Here is a 22,474-nt window from a genome sequence, read left to right on the forward strand (position 1 = left end):
TGCCCACATCACACCGAGACAAGATCTACTCAAGCCAAGACATTAAACATTACGGCAGCAGAGTGTTTAGTCAGCTAAAGTCACTCCCCCTCTTGCTTTCTACAGGAGATGGAGAAGAGGAGGAGGGTGGAGGAAGCGTATAAATCAGCCCTGTCTGAGCTGAAGAAGAAGTCTCATTTCGGAGGGCCTGATTACGAGGTGGGTTTGGTTTCTGCACATGTGCTGAGGCCTGCAGAGCTTAAAAAAAGCTGTGAACTGTGTGAAGATGTTCATCTTGTTCTGTCCATCAGGAGGGTCCAAACAGCCTGATCAATGAAGATGAGTTCTTTGACGCCGTGGAGGCCGCTCTGGACCGACAAGACAAAATAGAAGAGCAGGTGTGTCCTACATTCATTTGATCAAAGCCTTAACAAAAGTTTTATCATTTTAAAGGGATAGTTCACCCAAAAATGAAAATTGTCTCACCCTCAAAACCTGTATGAGTTTCTTTCTTCTGTTGAACACATAAGAAGATATTTTGAAGAATGTCAGTGATCAAACAGTTGATGTGTTTTTTGCCTACTATGGAAGTCATCTATCAGCTGGTTACCCATATTCTTCAAAATATCTTCTGTAAATGATGACAGAATTTTAACTTTTTGGTGAACTATCCCTTTAAGAGGTCTTAAATTTGGGGACATAAAAATGAATCCAGATACGGTCTAAAGGCCCTGATATACTCACAGCGAAGTTCTTTTTTGTTCTTCATTTAGGGGTAAAATGTAGTTCGAGATCCATGAGCAGTGATATACTATAATCTGACACAGGCCACACTGCCAAAAGAGCGTTTAGATGGATATGTGCTGTGTGCTTTCCTCTCAGTAACAAAATAAACACAACAAAAATGAGAAAACGGCAAGCTTTCCTTTTATAGAAAGCATAAGAAAAGCATCTTTTAGGAGCATAAGCAGAAAATTTAGGGGCACACCTTAAATAGACCTACAGCGCAGACAGTTATTCACATTTTCCCCCCTTTTTTTTTTTTTTTTGTGATTCTTTATTTATTGAACATTTTAAGTTAATAACTATTTACAACAGAGCCCAAGATCCGCCTACGCTCATAAGAAAAAGAGATACAGTAAGACTTCATAAATTAACATTTTCCCCCTTTTTGACTGTATTACTGACAAATCCCCTGGTAATAAATAGACTTAACTTACAGAAATTACAATATGCAGTTTTATTAAGTTTGCAAGGCTCCAGATTAACATTTGAGGGCAGCATTATCATTCATAATGTCTAAATAATAATTCAAAAGCAAAATGATTGAAAATATTAGGAGGAACAAATAATGTTTAGGTCATTGCATTAAAAATAACATTTAAATATGCCTTGCGACTCGCGAGTCACGCCAAGCACTGCATTCCAGTGTGCATACTATCCACCCTATCTGCCCTAAATAGTATTGAATATTACTAATGTCACATGCTATTTAGGATGGATAGAATGCACATTGAGAGTCGTGCTGCACTGACATTAGTCCTGACTGATAAACGGTCTGTGAAGCACAAATGAGTAGCCCAGTTTCGTTCCGCTTTCTTTACGTTTGCTATTTGATGTTGGGCAACGTTATGGTGGTTGCGCGAGTGCTGACAAATTTTGATCGCTGCGGCAGGAAAAATGGTCGCAAAATGCTGATCTGACCATAACAACATGTTAGCATGAGCTCTGCAATTTAGCACTCCAGTAAAGTCACGTCACATTTATTTATATGGCATTTTATTCAAAAAAATCACTTAAAAGCAAGCAGCTTTACAGTATCAAACATGGAAAACAGTGTCAGTCTCATTTCATCAGAAGCACAACTTCATTCGCTATCCAGTGTGTTCATGTTTTCACCTGCGGAGATCTTACCTCAACAGACTCAAACAGACGAAATGAGTGAGAAAAGTTCTGCATGAACGAAGGCGGAGCCTCAGCGCACACCTCCTATTATGTTATCGTCACTCACCAATGATAGTATGAAAGTGTTTGGCAGCTGGAGCTAACTTTTCCTGAGAGTTTGCTTTAGCAAGCCATTTCAGACTCACAAAATGAACACAAAACAATATTGAACAAAATCAAACAAAGTTTATGTCACATCAGTTCATTCTTTGATTTCATATATATATAGTGTAGTATATCAGGGCCTTAATGTTAAAATGAATTAATTAATGTGAGCGCTACAGTACATTTCAGGTTGTGTATAAAAAAAGTCCCAGGTTTCCCACCCTACATATATTTCCAGATATGTTTTTATCATTAACATATGTATGTTTTTATAGTCTCAGTGTGAGAAGAGCAGGATACAGAGGAGCAATTCAGTGCCTTCAGGAGACGCCTACTCCACCGTGGGCTCTCACCGATTCGCTGAGAAGGTGAGTTTGTTCTTCTTCGTCGTCTCCTCATCATGATCATCTGCAGTCCTCTTCCTGTGTCCCTGTTGTGCTCTGTTCTTCTGTCTTGGTCTCTTTTTGTTTTGGGTTTATTTTCCACTCCTGATGAAGCTGCATCTCTCTCTTCTTCCTCACCCGTGTAGCCCCCCTCTCGTCCTTCCTCTCCCTCATCTTCCGCTGTCGTCTTCACTCCTTCTCTCTATGAGCACCGGTTCAGTGCTGAGGTAACAGCGCCCTCTAGCACACTCATCCCAGACTCATCAGAAGCTCTTGACATCATGTTACATTGCACCTATTTGCAAAACCTATTTCAAAACCTAGTGAACTGCTGAGTCAGCCCAAAAATACTGTCTGGCTAGGCAGCACTCTGTTTTGAAACACAGCCAGTTGTATTATTAGTAAGTCTGCATGATGCCTTGTACTGTTAACAGCACATTACAGCCACTTAGTCTGTCTTGTTACCTCCATTTTCGGTCTGTCTTTGTGTGTTTGGCTTTTTGAAAATATAATTTGCATGTTCAATAACTTTTCCTCACACAATGATCTTATCTTTAGTCACCATGAAATCAAAATGAAGCAAATTTGCTTTCTTAATTTATGTTCCTGGTTTTATTATTGCATGTTTGTAATGTATGTAAACAAATGGCTGATTAAATGCCTATTTTAGTTTATTATGCCTAGACTCATTTCATAAAATGCATATAAATATCAGTCTTAGTAAGATCATATTTAATGCTTAGTTTTATGATCAAAGCTCTGTCATTTAAATTATGAGGGAAAACATAATTGCAATGCAAGATGATTTAAAGATGAATTAATAAATGTTCCTCAAAATCCTGATGGTTCATATTTGATACTCACATTTTAATGTGATGTTGAATGCCTTTTACCTTCTGGTGCTCTTCGTGTGTCAGTCAAAAAAGACCAAATTTTTCTTTTTTTTTAATTATTTCAATGAAACGAATATAATGTATTTTAATGTATTATAATGTATTTATTTAATATTTTGTATTTTTAGGGGAATTTAGGGTGCTAAATTATATGTATGCTATAGTTATTATCCATGTATTCACTTTTTGAGCATTACATTTCCAACTTAAATGGTCATAAATTTTGAATGCTTTAATTCTGATCTCTTTTTAAAGATGAGACTTGGCAAATTATTGCTAAAGTGAAAAAAGTTTTAAAAAGTCAACTTAAAAAAAGTTACAGATTTTTACGTTTATTGTTATGAAAAATGCACACAAATACTATTTTAAATTTTGATATGAAATGTACACATTTTACTCTAAAACTGCAAGAAAATCAAAACCATAAATCTAAACAAGTTGTGCTCCGAATTTGAGCTTGATATCTCAAAAAATGAGCTTTCGGTAAGATTTTGTTTGGCTGCCGTACCAAAAGTTTCCACTAGTTGAAATTCGTCTCCTATTCATTTCCAATACAGTCATTTTTTGACTGCGTGAAGCACGAGTGTGACTATTTTTTCAGGACTATTTAACCTTTTTGAATCATGTCCATGATTTTTTTGTGTATGTATGTATTCACATAGTAAGTGCCAAAACCTTTACCAAATTTGGTACCATTCTGATGAAGAAAAAAAACTTAAACGTTTTCAGCACCAGAGGGTTAAATAGCTATTTTATTTTATTTAAAAACAGTAATTGAATGCCTGTAATAAAGTTTACAGCAATATTATCAAATAAACGGTACGTGGAGATTCTATGGAGGCTGAACTCGACCTCAGAAAGTCTTGCTGTTTGCGTTTCAGGAAGGGATAAGTTTTTTCTGTTTCATTCAGAAATACTCATACAGTACAGAAGTGAAACATGTGAAAGGCGTTTCATGTTGACTGATTGCTGCTCACTTTTAGTTTTGTTTATTTAGATCCTCTGAAATGAAGGCATGACCTCTGACCTCCTTGCTGTGCTTTGTTTTGGGCAGGTGGAGGAGATGGTTCAGAATCACATGACCTACTCTCTGCAGGATGTGGGTGGAGATGCAAACTGGCAGCTTGTGGTGGAGGAGGGAGAGATGAAGGTGAGTTCAGCAGTCCTCCACATACAGGACAGTGAGTTCAGAACAGTGAAAAATAGTTCAAATGAGTTAAACACTCTTTAGCCCAATATTTGTGTTCTCTACAGTGTTTTTGGTAGCATACTATTATAGTATCGAATTGAATTTTTATTTTCATGTTTTCAGCTTTTAGTTTAAATTATTGTTTTTATCAGTTTTTTGTTTTTTTTTTCAGTTTTAGTTTTAAGTAATGTTTTGAGTTGTATTTTTTTTTTCAGCTTTCTTTTTCTTCACTTTTATTACTTTAGTTTTTTTTTTTATATTTATCTATATTTTCTGTCCGTTTTAGTTTAAACTTATGTTTTTAATTGGGTTGTATTTTTATATTTTGAGCTTTAATTTAGGGATGCACCGATATAAAAACTTTTGACCGATACGATAAACGATAATTCTTTGTATTTGAAAGCCAATAATCAATATATTGGCCGATAAAATCAAAATTTATATAATTTTTGAGAGCCTGGTTATAAAAACAAAAGTCTCACCATTAAAATATATATATATATATATATCGGCCAAATTTTCTTATCGGGCCAAAAATGATAACATTAAAAATGAGGATATATCGGCCGATATATCATGCATCCCTACTTTTATTTTAATTTTAGTTTAGATGTTTGTCTTTTTTTTTTTTTTTTTTTTTTTGGTAAATTTTTTTTATATTTTATATTATTTTTAATTATTTATATTTATATTTTATTTCAGTTTTAGTTTGAACTGATGTTTTGAATTGGGTTTTATTTTTATATTTTTAGTTTTCTGTTGAATTTGTTTGAATTTTGGTCACTTTTTTTATTAGGGTTTTTTTATTTATATATAATTATATATTTTTTTTTCTATTTTAGTTTTAGTTTAAACTGATGTTTAATTTGGTGTTTAATTGGGTTTTATTTTTTTATTTTTAGCTTTCATTTTCATTTTAGTCTAGATGTTTGTTTTTTTTGTTTTTATTATGTTCTATTATTTATATTTTTTATGTATATTATTTTAGTTTAGTTTTAGTTTTAGACTTAATTTCAGTTTGTTGCCAAGGCAACATTTCTAATTTTTGATTATGTTAATGTTTTCATCTAATATTTATATTTTCTTTAATTTCATTTTTATTTCAAAATGTTTTTTTTTTTTTAAATTAGTTTCATTTTTTGTTAACAATAGCACTTCTATGTATTTTTGTGCCTATAAGAACATCATGACATTAGCTTAGCACCGTATGATGATCAAACAATACTGGAAGATTCACTTAAATTCATTATAAAGGTTAAAACTGCGTCTAAAACTCAGTCTAACGTGTGTGTTTTAGCCCAAACACACCCTGGTCCACAGACTCACTCTCTATCTCTCTGTCTCAGGTGTACCGGAGGGAGGTGGAGGAGAACGGGATCGTGCTAGACCCTCTGAAGGCCACACACTCTGTCAAAGGGGTCACAGGTCATGAGGTCTGCCACTACTTCTGGGACACGGATGTCCGTAACGATTGGGAGAGTGAGTATACGCACAAATTAGACAAAATCCTCTACCTGAGCACCCTGTATTTCAGACATCCAAGCTTCAAGCTAAAATTATTCATTGTTCATTTATCAAGCCTAAAGATTAAAGAAAATGCACCAAAAATATGATCAATATGGAATCTATAAACAGCGCATTTGACTTTTGTATGACGCCTACATATAATCCAGTAAGGCTCTGCTGCTGTATATCACTAATAATAGAGCACATCTGATGACTAAGCGCAGTCTGGAAGCATCATATACTCTTACCACACTTTACATGCTTTAATACTAGACAGATACTTCACATTAACGTCTGATCAGAAACCTCTTAATGGTCCTAATCTATCTCTACCTCTAAAGATATACAAAGACAAAAAGGGAGTTGCCAATCAAAACATTCCTTCAGGTTTAATCAATCTATTCCTAGAATTGTCTAATAAGTTTATTAGTGCATTTTTATAACTAATATCCACGCCATTTATGAAAGCATTTATTTGTTCAGCTCATTTATATCTGGTCTCATTTTTTGTCTCCAGCTACTGTTGAAAACTTCAACATCGTGGAGACGTTGTCCGATAACGCCGTCATCATCTACCAGACTCATAAGGTGAGGAGAGAGGCTGAATGACAGCGGGTCAGTGTTCTGGAAGAGCTCTTCCTCATGTTGTGTTTTCCTCACACAGAGAGTGTGGCCAGCGTCCCAGAGAGACGTCCTCTATCTGTCTGCCATCCGTAAGATCGTGGCCAATAACGAGAACGATCCAGACACATGGCTCGTCTGCAACTTCTCGGTCGACCACGAGAATGCCCAGGTGAGTCTGGTCTCCGTGGCGACCGCTGACTCAGTGTGTTCGTGTTGCCTCTGATTAATCAAGCAGCAGTTCAGTGAGTCTGGAGAGCCATATTTCGTTGTTTTTGTCTTCATGTAGCCAAACAACAGATGCGTTCGTGCTAAAATCAACATCGCGATGATCTGCCAGACGCTGGTCAGTCCACCAGAGGGCGACAAAGAGATCAGCAGAGACAACATCTTGTGCAAAATCACATACGTGGCCAACGGTACTTCTTACCTATAATCTTTATGAAATATTAAATATCTAAATACATCAGTATTTCTAAATGTTTCGATGACTACAATACAATGACTGTAGGGACGTCTGTTCAACACATCTGTTTATTAAATGAGGTGTATATGAATGCTAACTGGACGTTGTTGTTGTTGCAGTGAATCCTGGCGGATGGGCTCCTGCGTCTGTCCTGAGGGCCGTGGCGAAGAGAGAATATCCCAAATTCCTCAAGCGCTTCACTTCCTACGTCCAGGAGAAAACTGCCGGAAAGCAAATCCTCTTCTGAGCACCAGGTACAACAAGCTACAGCGCATGATGAGTTTAATGTTAACAGTGACAGGAATGGTGAAAAACATATTAGTCAGAGTTTAAAGACAAGACATGGTTTGGAAGATGTTTTTATTTTTTTACACTTTCAGTCAATAACAATAATATTCATTTTCATCCAAAAACAGTTAATTTTAATTTCATGTTATCTTTAAAAATACCCTTATTGTTTTCGGATATATAAAAAATGATTTAAAATGTATAAATTATTGTATTGTATTGTATTGTATTGTATTGTATTGTATTATTGTATTTTAGTTTATTATTATAATTTATTATAAAATAAATATATTTTGTTTAATTATTAGTTGTATTATTATTCATTTTATTATTATTTATTTAATCATATTATTAGATAATATATTATTTTATTATTTGATCAGTTATGTTATTATATATTTTATCATAATATTATTTATTTTGTTAGTTATGATGTTATTAATGTTGCTATTATCATCATTATTAATATTTATCATTGATTTTATTGGTCACAATATAAATAATATATAAAAATACCCATATTATTTAAAAATTAAAATGTATAAATTATTGTATTGTATTTTAGTTCATTATTATAATTTATAACAAAATAAATATATTATGTTTTATTATTTGTGCTGCTAATGTATTTATTTTATTATTATATATTTAATCATATTATTCAATAATATATTATTTTATTATTTGATCAGTTGTTATTATATATTTAAATATATTTTAGCATTTTATTATTATTATTATTATTTTATGATGTTGTTGTCATTAGTATTATTATTATTGTTATTTTCGTAATTTATTTTATTGGTCACAATTAAATGTTATATTAGTTAACTGCTTTATCAGTTATGTTATTATATATTTAAATATATTTTATATTTGTATTATTGTTAATTATTTTGTAAGTTATGATGTTATTATTATTATTATTATTAATAAATATTTATATTATTATTATTATTATTATTATTATTATTATTATTATTATTATCATCATTCATTTTATTGGTCACAATAAGAAGTTAACATGAACTAACAGTGAAAAATAATTCTTAAGCATTTAGTAATCTTAGTTCATATTAATTTTAACATTTACTAATACATTGCATCTGTTAATATTATTTAATGAACCTTAGCTGACATGAACTAGCAGCAAACAACTGCATTTTTATTAACTTAACATTAACAAAGAATAAATACCGTAAGAGATGCATTAGTCGTTGTTAATGCATTAAATAATATTAACTAATGGGATCTTATTGTAAAGCGTTACCATTTCATTAGTCATGTTATTATGCATTTAATAACATTATTTTTGTGAAATTGATTATTAAGTTCTTTTTTTTGTACTATTCCTCAGTTCTGCCGTCAGTGTGCCCGAGCGGCTCCGGTTCCCGCACACTCCTCTCGCCACACAGAAGACTCATCGCGTCCCTCTCCCGACTCTTCTGAACTCCGCTGCCACAGGAAGCCCCGGCAGCGGCTCATCGGTAGACGCTTGAAGCCGTTCTGTAGCGCCGCACTAGTTCACACAGGCAGAGGACTAGAGAAGCCAAACGCCAACGTCTGTCCCGTGTTTTCTGCCAGAGATCTATATTGATATAAATATATATGTATGTATGTAAGTAAGTGAGATGGGAAGTTTATATATGACGGAGAGTTTTGAAGCTGAACACACGAGACTGGCTGTTTTAGTCCCGATTATTAGTGTTTTTTGTTTAGAACAAACATTTCAGCTTTGCTTTCATTGTCCACGTATAATCGTCGACGTTCAGTATCGAATCAAAGGCATGTGTGTAAATGAACTCGAGGGCTTTCGTTGGCCTGCCTTTCGTTTCAGCGTTCGCCGTCTCTTTTATGAAGCGCAAAATCTGCCGCTGACGAAGAGGCCACGTGGACGATTTTTTTCTTCGGCGACGTAATCTTTAGTTATATCCGTGTCTCAGCGGCTGACGTACCGTAGCACAATTACAGATCGATCGTAACAGGCAAAAAATTTTAATACGTCAGGCGAACTTTGTGCACAGATTATTTGTATATAATTTCATTGTTGTTTGAGATCGTCAGTCGATGCTTTTACCTGACTAATCCAACTCCATATGCCTTAGTGTGTGAGTGTGTGTGTGTGTGTGTGTGTGAGAGAGAGAGACTGAGAAGTGTGTGTCCAAACATTTCTAGAGAAGTGCCTCATTATTGATCTGGTACGTCTTGCTGATCGTGCCGCCCACGTCCATTACATCAAAACCACAGCCACGACAAAGATCATTTTAATATTGATTTCGTACTTTGTGTTATTTAAACGTGATTTTGCAATCAGCAAGGACAGATTGTGTCATCGGAAAAGTGTCTTCTCATTGGAGAAGCTCTGATGGCAGTCAAATATTCTATCCAATAGGGAGATGCGGTTTAAATTTGGGGCGTAGATCATACGTAGTTGTAGTTTGGGTAGAATTAGTTGTTTATTTATTTTTTCTTTATCAAATGTAATTTTCCAAAGTAAAAACTAAATGTCAAGCATTCATAAACAATCTTACCAGGCACAAACTAGATTTTTTTCCTCAGTATTTTTGTCTTGTTTTTCTGTACAAATATCTAAACATTCTTAAATCAAGATGCATTTACTTAAGAAAAATGACTTAAGAAAATCTAAATTCACTGACTTTATACTTAAAACAAGAAAAAATATCTGCCAATGAAGCCCGAAAATGGCATAAAATTAATTTTGATAAAACAAAAAAATTTGGGGAAAATTTTAGTCGTTTTGTGTTTCCAGTAAATGTATCTTGATTTTAAGAATTTTTTGATATTTGTATTGGAAAACAAGACAAAATTACTGAGTTATAAAATCTTTTTTTTTTTTGCAGAACGACAAGAACTTTTAAATTTTTTGCTAAACATTTTCATTGTTCAAATTGTTCCCATGATTATGCAAGCTTCTTTCCGCCATGAACTAAAAAAGTAATTGCGACTTATTGAACAATTCTGTCTTTTTTTTTGTTTTCAGAATTACGAGATTTAAACTCACAATTGCGTGATATAAAGTCAGAATTGAGTTTATATATCGCAGTTCTGACTTTATAAGATGCAATTGCGAGTTTATTTCGCAATTCTGAGAAAGTCAATTGCGAATTATTGTTAGAATTGCATGATTAAAAACTGGCAATTGTGAGAAAAAAAGTCAGAATTGCGAGTTTATATCGCAATTCTAACTTTATAATTCGCAATCGCGAGTTTATATATCGCTATTCTGACTATAATTGCAATTGTGAGTTTATATCGCAATTGTGAGAAAAACGTTAGTCAGAAAGTCAGAATTGCAAAATTAAAAACCTGCAATTACGAGAAAAGTCAAAATTGTGAGATTAAAAAGTCACGTAATTTTTTTATTTAGTGGCAGAAACAAGCTTTCATACATGTTAGACTGTTAAAGATGCTTTAGAGGACAGAAAGTAGTCAAACGTAGAGCAGGTGCACAACGACAACATCTGAGTGTTTACGGTAAGCTTTCGACCAGATGCGATCTTCAAAACGTCACGCTCGTACAACTTAAACATTCCAGACACTCACTGAACCCGAATGTACGAATCCACCGGAGTGAAACCGTAAAGCTGAATGTGTTACTTAAATAAAAATAAAACATACACCTGATTTCCCCTGATTGGAAGGTTTTTCGATGGAAACAACCAATCAGGAGAGGAGTTCTGCTTGTGTGTCCCTCTAATACAGTCTAGTGTGTTATTAGTTGCATTTGCACTGAATGTAAAGTCCTTGGGTTTCAGATGTTTTGTGTGCATACGCGTCACACTAAAGGTGTCAGGATAAACATGTACTGTGAATAGAGGGCGGCGCCGCTGCCTGTTAGAGAGGAATTAAATGATTGACATCTTTCTGCATCCTGACTGTTGTGTTGATCATTTCTTTGTGCGAATAATGTTCGTTACATTTTGTTCAGGTTGTTGCTGTTCTGAGTTTTAGAAACTCACAAATAAATTTGCTACATACAGCTGATATATTTAATACAGATATGGTTTAAATACATCTGAGAATAAACATGAGAAACCATAAAAGAAAAAAGTTTTATTCTAGCTTCATGTATTCTTTATCAACCTTGAATGTGGGTAAAAATGGGATGAAAATTAAATATATATATATATATTATTCAAACTACAACATGCTTTTATCACTTGTTTTTTGCTTGTTTTGATCTGGATATTCTGTGTTCTTTCAGAAGATGAATAATAGCGCCACCTACCATATGACAGTGAAAGCGCGGAAAGCCAGAAAATTCTGTCAATGTTGGGGATGGTGCGCACAATTTAGCAAATCGAGGGAATGAAATAGTAAATAGAGCGCACAATTTAACAAATCGAGTGAACGAAATAGTAAATGGAGCGCACAATTTAGCAAATCGAGGGAATGAAATAGTAAATAGAGCACACAATTCAGCAAATCATGGGAACAAAATAGTAATAAAGCGCACGATTCAGCAAATCAAGGGAACGAAATGGTAAATCATGCGCACAATAAATATAAAGAATATTTTTATTAAAAGAACATGCCAAAGTGTGCTGTGGATTACACTGAAATTGTATTCTGTTGAAAGGCAATTCTTGGAAAAAAAATCTATTGCACACAAAATGCAAAATACTTTGTAAATGTTTATTTTTCCAGTTTGATGCATTTAAAAGTTCAAAAAAAAAAAATACTGACAATTTAAAAATATGCTGATCTGATCCATGGTTTAGCAGGAAATAAGCAAGACAAAGCAACTTTAAAAGACACAGATATGGCTTTATCAGCGCTTTCTGTAGTCAGAAAGTGAAAGGATTTGCTTTTGTCAAGAAAAGCTGAAGCACTTTAGTCATGAATTCATACAGTGGCAATACAGAAACACTCATTTCATAACACACAATTCAAACAGTGCAGACATTCACACTTCATAAACTCAAATCACTATTATAAATTACATTAGCACCTCGTTTATAAGGTCCATCAGTGGAGTTTGTCACAGTGAGGTTGGCGTGATTAGACATAGAATTAAATACATTCATTCACAATCTGACGCTCTTGAAGGTCCAAACTGCAAAATCATCCATCAAGCTCTGATCTGAGATCATTATTTAGTCTAAAAACTATTTGCCCGTGTGCAAAAAAAGCCTGTTTTCTCGTCCCATTTTCAACCAAGTGATAAAAACGTTGCATGTTTTGGCTTTATCAACTTCTACCAGGTTTTGACAAATCTTGAGCAAGTAACAGTTTTGGCTTTTAGTGCAAGACTAAACACACAGATTCAGTAAAATGAGCAGTGACTGAGTCACAAATGCAAGCAGCCAATCACTGGGCATCTTGCTCATTTACTCAAGTAGTTGCCTTTTAAAATTGAGGCACAAAGTAAACGTAAAGTATTAGTATTTCCCATAATTCCCATTCAGACTGCAAAATAAGCTGCTTCACAGAAGAAAACTCCTCTGGACATCTGTCCACTCCGAGAGGCCGTGTCTTCAGACGCCCTGAGAATGAACACGAGGAACCACAAACGTCAGATGCTCAAGACTTCATTTCCCAGAGTACTCTGGGTGATGTGCTTCATGAACCTTCCTTTGGCTGCAATTCAGTCTCTCTAATATCGGCTTTAGACCTGTGTGAGAGAGAGTAAAAGAACTTCAGAATACAAACAAAACAATGTAAAATCATACAAAAATATATTTTTGAAAAAATTACATTTTTATATATATATATATATATATATATATATATATATATATATATATATTTATTTATTTATATATTTATATTAATGTATAGAACATTATACTATATGTTATATATGTATAGTTGTATACTACATATGTTTGACCTGTTGTGAGTCATGTGACTCTTGACGAGGTGTCCCGCGGCGAGGGCGGCCATCAGCGAGAGCTCTCCGGCCAGCACTGTACCACAGACGATCCGAGCGAGTGTCCTTGAGTTCTCACCGGGACACTGATCACTGGCACCCTGAACACCCAACATCTGAGCACACACACATCATGGGTTTATCTCACATAGAGCCTCAGTGACCCTCAGTGCTGTCCGAGTGTGTGTGTGTGTGTGTGTGTGTGTTACCTGTAAACAGGCGTGTTGTGCAGGCAGACCAGTCCCCCCCCCCACAGTGCCCAGCTCTAATGAGGGCATCGTGCAGGAGATGTACAGATCCTCTCCATCCGTCCCAACACACTCCATCAGTGTAATACAGTTACTGCTGCCCACCGACTGCGCAGGATCCTACAAAACACAACATAATCTGTAATTACAAGGAGTAACATCATATAGATATATAATAAAATGTGTAATTATATATATATACAGCAGTTCTTTCTGGTTCTCGAATCTGATTGGTTGGTCATTCCAGCCATGTAACAATGTAGTTTTAAGAGTCTTTTAGGTGAGAACGTAGTTGTATGTCACCTCAAATATGTGATTTATATGTAAACATGTAGCACCTATTTGAAAATTTGTTTTGACGCTTTCGGAGATGTGAGCTCCAGGCCGTCAGCGGCTGTTCAGCGCTCATGTACCCACAGAGAACAGCTTCATCTCTGCCAGTCCTTCGGGAATTTGCTGCAGGTTCTTATGTAGATGGTGTTTAAACATGAGGTATAATTCATTTTGAGTGCATCAAACGGCAATCTTTGGTCTTATTAATATATTACTTGTTCCAATATTACTGTCAAGATTTGGCTTGAGGGCTATATTAAAGTTCATAACTTTATATTTACATTGAAATCAAATCCTATACTAACTAGAGCGCTGCTTTTGTACGTTTGACTAAACTGTTTGCTTGTGTTTATTTCCTATTTTACTTCTTATACTGTTATAATGGCTATTGTTGTTAATTTAAATATTTTTGTTCAATAAACCATATTTTATATAAATAACATAATACCAAATACCAAAAAATATGGCATAACATTTACACTATAACATATTATGATATAATATTCTAACATATAATAACATTCACAATGCATAATATGATTAAAAATATGTAAATAATAAAAGAACAAGTTTAAATGTTATAGTATATTATGTTATTGTATAAATATTAAATATTGTGTGTGTTTGTGACATATCAGGACACAAATGTGTATGATGACATAGGTATTACAAGGCGAGGGTGACTTATGAGGACATTCTCCACGTCCCCACTTTTCAAAAGGCTTATAAATCATACAGAATTAATTTTTTTGAGAAAGTAAAAATGTGCACAGTTTTCTGTGATGGGTAGGTTTAGGTGTAGGGCGATAGAAAACACAGTTTGTACAGTATGAAAACCATTACACCTATGGAATGTCCCCACAATTCACAAAAACAAACCTGTGTGTGTGTGTGGACACTTTTTAAATACATTTTTATCTTTTTAAATACATAAATACACAACGCATTGCACTTAATGTTAACAGAAACTTTTTATCCACTGGATTTTTACTGGATTGTCAATAGATAAGTATGATTATAAATATTATTTTTTCCTGTTAATATTTTTGCTTTAGAATAACATGCACTGATGACTCCTGCACTATATGATCAGAAGTAGTGTGTAACGCGCACCTGTCCGCAGGCGATGTAGATGGCCGTTACGATGTTTGCCGCGTGAGCGTTGAACCCGCCGATGCTTCCGGCCATCGCCGAGCCCACCAGATTCTTACTGATGTTCAGCTCCACCAGAGCGGCTGTGCTGCTCTTCAACACCTGCGAACACAACAACACAATATTACTACAGCCTTCATTCAGTCATTTAATCACTGGGGTGGATTTCCACTTGTGTTTCATGCACTGAACAGATTGAGAAGGTTATACTAGAGACATTAGTATACTTAAATATCTAACAAAGCTTTCTGATGCCCCCTAGAGGAACAAAAACTAAGTGTCTAAGTGTCTGACCTCTTTCACCACTCGTGCTGGTACGATGGCTTCACACACTGTGGATTTTCCTCTGCCTTGGATCCAGTTGACAGCAGCTGGTTTCTTATCGGTGCAGAAGTTCCCGCTGACGGCTAACAGACGCATGTCAGGATAGCGCTCCTGAAGTCGGCTCAGAGACTCTTCTGTTCCCTACGGACATCAAACACAACCACCGTCACTTCAAACCTTCATGACACACACACAGCAACCGTAGGAAAGATCTCTAAATATTTACAGGGAAAAATCCCAATCAGTTTGGGCTCTGTTTTAGACTCGCATTCAATAGCGCATTCAAAAGAGAGCAGGAACATCTATTATATACAAGTTCAGGCAGGAAGTTCAGATGCTGTGTGAACTCTTGACCCCATAAATCAGCTGTAAGCTCTGCTTCATCACACACACCTTTGACAGCATGTTCATGCCCATGGCGTCTCCGGTCTGAGACTGGAAGCGGATGTACAGGTTCCTCCCGGCCAAAGCGACCTGCAGCCGGTCCAGACGAGCAAACCTGAAAAACACAGAGCTAAAGTTATCACTGGAAACTCTCCCATGGCAGTGCTTTATAAGGCTCATTCTGTATGTGACCTTTGACCTCTGACCTGCTGGTGTGATCGAAAGCCTGTTTGATGACACTGAAGCCGTCTGAACTCTCCAGCCAGCCCTTCACCTCTGCCGCCCGACACGCCGACGGCATCTGAACCACCGGCCCGCGGGTCATCCCGTCCGCGAGAACGCGACTGCTCACGCCACCTGACAACTGCAGACACAAGCACACATGTGATAGTGAGGAGACGGACACACTTACAATCAGAGAGAGAACAAAACATTAAAAAAATAAATAATGAAGACAATAAGAATGACTCACGGTGACGGCTCTACATCCTCGGTTGGTGCTGGCCACTAAACAGCCTTCCGTTGTTGCCATGGGGACATGGAATTCTTTCCCGTCCAATAGGAGTGGTCCGGCCACGCCCACTGGCACAGGCACGTAGCCAATCACGTTCTCACAGTTAGTGCCAATCACCTGAGAGCGAGGAAACGACATTTAAACACCGCATCATCACACATGTGACTCTGGATCTCCAGAGCAGCTCTGCAGCCGATCATAAGCAGCACCTTAGAGTAGTCGTAGTGTTTGTAGGGAAGCTTCTCCAGCGCGGACGAGTCCGGGAGTTTGGGGGAGAGCATTTCTCTGCGTATGGCCACGCCTCTCTCTGGACTCTCCAGCACCGTTTCCAAACGGTATCCCAGAATACTTCTGCACTCCACTAATGCCGTCACCTCAGCGTTGCTCAGAAACCGAGCTCCTCTCTTAAAGATGAGAGAGAGAGAAGATGTGAAGCACATGATGTTTTAAGATCAGTTAACATTAGGCATGTGACGGTATCAAATTTTCATGTTGCGATTAATTGATGAAGCTTTTATCACGGTATACGGTATTATCACGTTATTAAAATAAGTTGCAAAACCATTTTTGTCAGTTTAACAGGTTCAAGAACTCTTTTTGTAATAAAACAAAAACAACTCTGACTGAAATTTTCAAACAGATTAAAATGCAAAAGAATGAGGCTATAAAGAACAACAGATAACTCTTTACTCTATTTAATGCATTAACTAAGATTGAGCAATAGCTACATTTGTTACAGAAAGTGTTATTTTTTGTTGATCATTGTTAGTTTTATCTCAGGTCCATTAAATAAGTTATTTTCATTTTAGTAAAGTTATTAAATAGTAACTAAGAAATTAACATTAATTAATAATAATTAATTCTGTATAAGTATTTTTCATTGTCAGTTTAGTGATAATGAATTAACATGTTAACTAATGAAGCTGTATGTTTTACTGAACAATAACAAATAATCAGAACATTTCTAATCATTAGGGCATGTTGTAGTACAGATTAAAATATAAAAATGTTTAGGTTTGAAAATAAATATCCTTTTAAGTCTTTTTTTGAAGTATTCAGTATTTGGTGCCGTGATGAACAACACTGAGATTACAAAAACTGAATGGCTGTTTGAAGCATTTTAAAAACTTCACTAGCGCAGTTACTTTGTTTGCACGGTTTCCGTGGTAACCGCTGCACGCTGCTGTTCCATCAGCGCCCTCTGCTGTCAGAGAGTAAACGCGCACTTTCATTCAGCTCGTCTCCTTCACTGGTTCCGCCATGAGCTTCTCGTGCACGCTGGGATTGTTTACATCAGAGCGCGTGTCCTTCTGACGCAGAATACAGCAGTGTTGTGCCTTTTATACGATTGATGGGTAAAGTATTCTTAATTGCCTTATAAAAAAATTAATAACTGGAAATAAATGATTATTTATGGTATTCTGAAGCGCCGACGATTACAATATCGCGCATATTCATTATCGCGATTTATCGCATTACCGAATATCGGCACAAGTCTAGTTAACGTGATTGATTGATTAATTACTTTGGGGTCTTTAAGTATGGTGAGACATTCGTCCACGGGGCGGCGCTGGTGAGACTGGAGCTCACGGCACTCATCCGCTTCTTCCTCCTCATGGTGTCCGTCTCCATCTGACGGATCAATAAATCAGAATAATGAATCAGAAGCAATGAAATTAAACAACAGAAATAAAAACAAAAAATAAAAGAATTAATCAATCAAAAGAAGGGAAGAACAAGTGAACGACAGGGGAAAAAAGCTGAAATAATGAACTAAAGGTGCTCACCTTTATTAGTTTGGACCCCCTTCAGGGCTTTGGGCGGGGCCAACTCCCTCTGACAGCGGTCCTCTCCTCCTCTCTTATTGGTCAGGGCGCAGTTGGGTGTGGCCACATGAGGTTTGATTGACAGGGAGGATTCCATTTCAGCCTGCTCAAAAAACACGTACTTGGCCGCCAATAACAGAGCGAGAGAGAGCGTGATGACCTGCTCCAAATCCACACTGAGAAGAAAAACAAGATTGTTAAAAATGTAATCATGTTGTAATCATTGCAAAAACAGCGCCGTGTTTCTCAGCTCGTACCTGGACATGGCTCTGTCGGACTCCATGTTGGGTGTGGGCAGAACCACGTCTGAACTGCTCATGTTGTGCGCCGGAGATTCAGTCACGAGGCGACTGTGAGCGTGAACCAGCGCCAGACCTAGAGACTGAAGCACACAAAACCAGACCAGTCAAAACAAATCATACAGAAAAGCAGAGTATGACCTTTTGTTGGTCTCTAAACGTGATTGTCAGAGCTCACCATGATCATTTTGACTCTCTGAGTGACGGGGTTGGGTTTGTTTCCTTCTTCTTCCTCCAGGACACGAGCGAAATGACTGAGCTGCCAGATGGGCCGACCCTCACGGCTCTCACGGGATAACTGGACGAGACGGGTGAGAGACTGGGGTCAATGTTCACTCACAAATATGTTATGCAGAACATCTTAAGCAAGAAACAAATCCAGCACTGACCTCTAACACCAGCGACACACAGGCCGGGAAGAACGTCATGAACACAAAGTAATTGGCCAGAACCGACATGCAGCCGAAACAACACATGATCTCCAGCTGACGCACACCTGGAATCAGACAGGAACAGACAGGACAGTGAGAGATGTATAAATAGGAAGTTTAAAGCCAGATTAAGACTTTTTTAAATGTTCGAGTGACTTCTAACCAATACATTTGCCATGACTAAAAATTATTTTAAAGCGGAGCAAAATGTAAAAAATATTCACCCTAAAGATTTACAAGATTTTATCATTTTCCACACCCAGAAATCACACTTAGATCACAAAAACCATCCAGGTTTTATCATAATAACCCTGCTTTTTATTTGTCAACATCTTTGGAGGAAAACAATAGTAAAGAAAGCAAGAAAGAGACACTGCACTAACGTACCAGACATGGTGCCCACACCGATGACCAGACACTCCACCACCGCGTCCAGCGTGAACGTGGGTCCCAGGATGGCCATGCCTTGAGCAATATTCTCTCTGACCTCCTCCTGTGGGTCACATGACCAGTCATTATTTACATTCATATGCACCAATACAACAGCACACAGTAACAAACAGCAATATTCACACAGATACATGCATATATCAATTCAAGACTAATTAGTAAAGTACTTTTCACATCGTTTCAAGGTAGTTTTACTGAAAATCATGATGTTTATGTTTATAATATCTTAATATCTTCATGCCTTCTAGTTTAGCAGATTAGAGTGGGCTGATACAGTAATAGTTACATTTTGTGATATAAACAATCACAAAGTTGAGATTTTGCTGTAGTACATATGTCGCTTTACATGAGTATATACTCAATGTATGAGAATGAAGTTGGATATTGTTTAGATAGATAGATAGATAGATAGATAGATAGATAGATTAAGATAGATAGATAGATAGATAGATAGATAGATAGATAGATAGATAGATAGATAGATAGATAGATAGATAGATAGATAGATAGATAGATAGATAGATTAAGATAGAAAATTAAGAGAGCACTTAACATTGATTTCTGAACTTGGAGTGGTCTCTTAATTTTTTCCATAGCTGTATATATATATATATATATATATATATATATATATATATATATATATATATATATATATATATATATATATATATATATATATATATATAGCTGTTTACATTTTTTGCATCAAAATATCACAGAAACATTTTTTAAATGTGTATTTTTTGTTTATTATTTATAGTGTTCACTTCACTGATGATGCAAACAAACCAATGATTTGCATCATCAATTTTTAATCTATTTATTTAAATATGGACAGCGTGAACTGGTTCAAAGAAGTCATTTAAATGTTCTAAAAATTCTGCATTTTTAAAAACCCAAAACACTATAAACATCCATCTTAACACTCAGGAAAGACATGCTCTTGAAGTAATGGTCAAATAAAAACAAAAGTCAATATTCATGATGTTTAAATGTATATTACCAGCAAAAAGATCTCTCTGTACCTGTGAGTTTGAGCTGAGAGCGAACTTGGCCAGTGTGCAGGCTTTAGACAGATCGATCAACAGCAGGAAGAACGGCAGAGCGTCACTGCAGGAACATGAGGACACCGTTTACAGACAAACTCTAATGAAAGATAATGATAATGAATGTGGGAGTCAGATGAGATCATACTTCAGTCCTGTCAGCTCTTTGCCCAGGAAGTGAACGACCACAGTGCTGAACACAAAGCTGGAGAAGATGGTGAACAGACCAGCGATACCTGGACACAAAATAAACAATACATGCTTTTGTTATAAAGAGTCAAAAATTGTGATCAATCATAAATTACGTAGGGACCATCCAATTCCCCAGGACAAACTTTAACTGATCTTTTTTTGTTTTGTCATTTGGAAATAAATCACATTAAGGAAGTAAAATGAGTTTGAACAGAGAGAAACTCACCCAGTATGTATTTGGAGCCGAGCTGACGAAGGTTTTTGAACTGAACGTAGATGTAAATGATGGCTATGCATCGTGTGATGGTTAAAATGAGCATGTCACTGCTTAGAATTTTCTAAAAATGAGCAACACAAACAATCTGCATATTAATATTGGTTTTATATAATTTATATTTATATATAACTTGTAAGTTATGCTTCTGTAAAGATCAGAATTCCCAGTTTACAGCACTATAAAGTGAGCTAGAACTAAGCCATAAAGCTTCTGAGTAAATATACAGAGAGATCTACTTTTACGTCAATGATTTTGTGAGTGGACAGTGGAGGAGCTCATTGGTTCTTATCATCTGAAGTCCACTAAAGTTGACCGCTGTACCTCTTGTACTTTGGGACACTGATGGTTCCAGCCACACATCTGGTCATTAGTAGCGAAAGCGTTCATGGACATCAGACACATCGTCACGGCAACCGTTCCCACGATCACCTCCCACGGATGAGAGGCGACGAACAGGCCGTGCAGCCTGAAGAGACGCGACAGCATCATCATGGCTTCAGTGGGTCACCTGATAACAGAGCATACAAACATCATCACCTGATAACATATAAAACATCTGAACTGATGCCAGCAGCTGTCAAAATCCAGATGATACTGCCTATTTACAGCACTGACGACTGTTTAGAATTAAAGTTTAATTGAATTTAGCATTTTTATTATGCTTTCCTAATTTCCAACATGTGAAAAAAAAAAACACTAAAAAAAGGTGACAATTTTGATCAAAACAGTGATGGATGACTAATATTACTCAGCATAAACTATTCTAAATGTTTTCCAAATTATTTTCTTTGCTCTTTTTCATTATAAATTTTTATTTTGGTTAACAATTACTAACATTACACTCTTCTCAAGCAATTTTTATGGACTTAGACGGTAAATGTCATCTCTTAAAAGATATATGAGAAGATTTTGATGAAAATAAACTGAAGAGGCGTCAAAACTATTCACACATAAAACATATCTAAGAGCAAAGTAATGAAAGCTAAGTGATGACAAACTCTAATGTTGGTTCTCTAGCATTATTATGAGCACATTTACACACATTTAAACTATAACAGAGATTGGAGTCACCATAAACACACTATTTAGCCCTTATAACACGTTAAATTAAACTGATTATTAATATCGAGCCTCAGTAAGTTTGTCATAAGGATGAGCTGACAGCATGCTAAGCTAATTTAGCATGAGCTGAAGGAGTCACAGCTGTCATTGAGCTTCGTATTCAACAACAACACCGACAAATGTCAAGATGACTCAATATATCGGCTTAAGTAAGAGTTTTAAATATAAAAGTTAAAGAATTAACTGTTAATGTCTGAAATATTCTTACATACCCTCATCTGTTCTCCTCCGATCAGTGTCCGTGTTACACGGTGACTGTAACTGACGTAATCCGCCCTCAACGGGCTCGCGCACGACCCGCCCGGAGCGAGCGAGCGTGACGTCATCTTACACGAGAGAGAGGGTCAATGTGACGCGAAAAAATAACAAGTGACAAGTATTACAGTTTTTCTCAGTCGCTTTGGTGCATTTCTCACATCACTCTTTACATTTGCACAACAGTTAGTTCAATCTCCACAACATTTAGTCATTTGTGCACATCATAGTAGCAGTTTCTCATTCCTTCGAACAAATTGCAAATGCTTTTGGACATGCATCAATTGCTTTCATACAACTCTCTGCTATTTACAACATTATCATTTGCTTATGTCATGTCAGTCAAAATTA

The 22,474-nt window shown here is 36.1% G+C and overlaps 2 protein-coding genes across 3 annotated transcripts in view; one reads left to right on the top strand and one right to left on the bottom strand.

Annotated features, from left to right (window-relative positions):
- The window catches only part of LOC137013332 (ceramide transfer protein), a 41,166-nt gene extending 32,041 nt beyond the window's left edge, over window positions 1–9,125 (top strand). Inside the window, exons 8-18 of one of the 2 annotated variants that reach the window (XM_067377032.1) lie at window positions 106–198; window positions 291–377; window positions 2,304–2,396; window positions 2,558–2,638; window positions 4,359–4,454; window positions 5,840–5,972; window positions 6,517–6,587; window positions 6,664–6,792; window positions 6,910–7,039; window positions 7,206–7,340; window positions 8,732–9,125. In XM_067377032.1, the coding sequence (XP_067233133.1) occupies window positions 106–198; window positions 291–377; window positions 2,304–2,396; window positions 2,558–2,638; window positions 4,359–4,454; window positions 5,840–5,972; window positions 6,517–6,587; window positions 6,664–6,792; window positions 6,910–7,039; window positions 7,206–7,333 (1,041 nt within the window). In that variant the 3' untranslated portion in view covers window positions 7,334–7,340; window positions 8,732–9,125. The remainder of the gene's footprint in view (window positions 1–105; window positions 199–290; window positions 378–2,303; window positions 2,397–2,557; window positions 2,639–4,358; window positions 4,455–5,839; window positions 5,973–6,516; window positions 6,588–6,663; window positions 6,793–6,909; window positions 7,040–7,205; window positions 7,341–8,731) is intronic. The other variant, XM_067377033.1, reaches the window with a different exon arrangement.
- Window positions 9,126–9,265: 140 nt separating this feature from the next.
- hmgcrb (3-hydroxy-3-methylglutaryl-CoA reductase b) lies at window positions 9,266–22,177 on the bottom strand. The gene is made up of 20 exons (XM_067377031.1): window positions 22,081–22,177; window positions 21,068–21,254; window positions 20,696–20,807; window positions 20,426–20,513; window positions 20,257–20,341; window positions 19,166–19,271; window positions 18,737–18,843; window positions 18,526–18,645; window positions 18,306–18,430; window positions 18,010–18,224; window positions 17,748–17,854; window positions 16,432–16,626; window positions 16,181–16,339; window positions 15,915–16,072; window positions 15,718–15,823; window positions 15,295–15,465; window positions 14,962–15,102; window positions 13,477–13,635; window positions 13,229–13,383; window positions 9,266–13,009 (listed from the first exon to the last, which is right to left on the bottom strand). The coding sequence occupies exons 2-20, from the start codon at window positions 21,236–21,238 to the stop codon at window positions 12,958–12,960; spliced, it is 2,532 nt and encodes an 843-aa protein (XP_067233132.1). The 5' UTR covers window positions 21,239–21,254; window positions 22,081–22,177; the 3' UTR covers window positions 9,266–12,957.
- Between the last annotated feature and the right edge of the window lie 297 nt (window positions 22,178–22,474).

Source organism: Chanodichthys erythropterus, chromosome 22 (assembly GCF_024489055.1).
Source record: "Chanodichthys erythropterus isolate Z2021 chromosome 22, ASM2448905v1, whole genome shotgun sequence".
Taxonomy (NCBI): Eukaryota; Metazoa; Chordata; class Actinopteri; order Cypriniformes; family Xenocyprididae; genus Chanodichthys; species Chanodichthys erythropterus.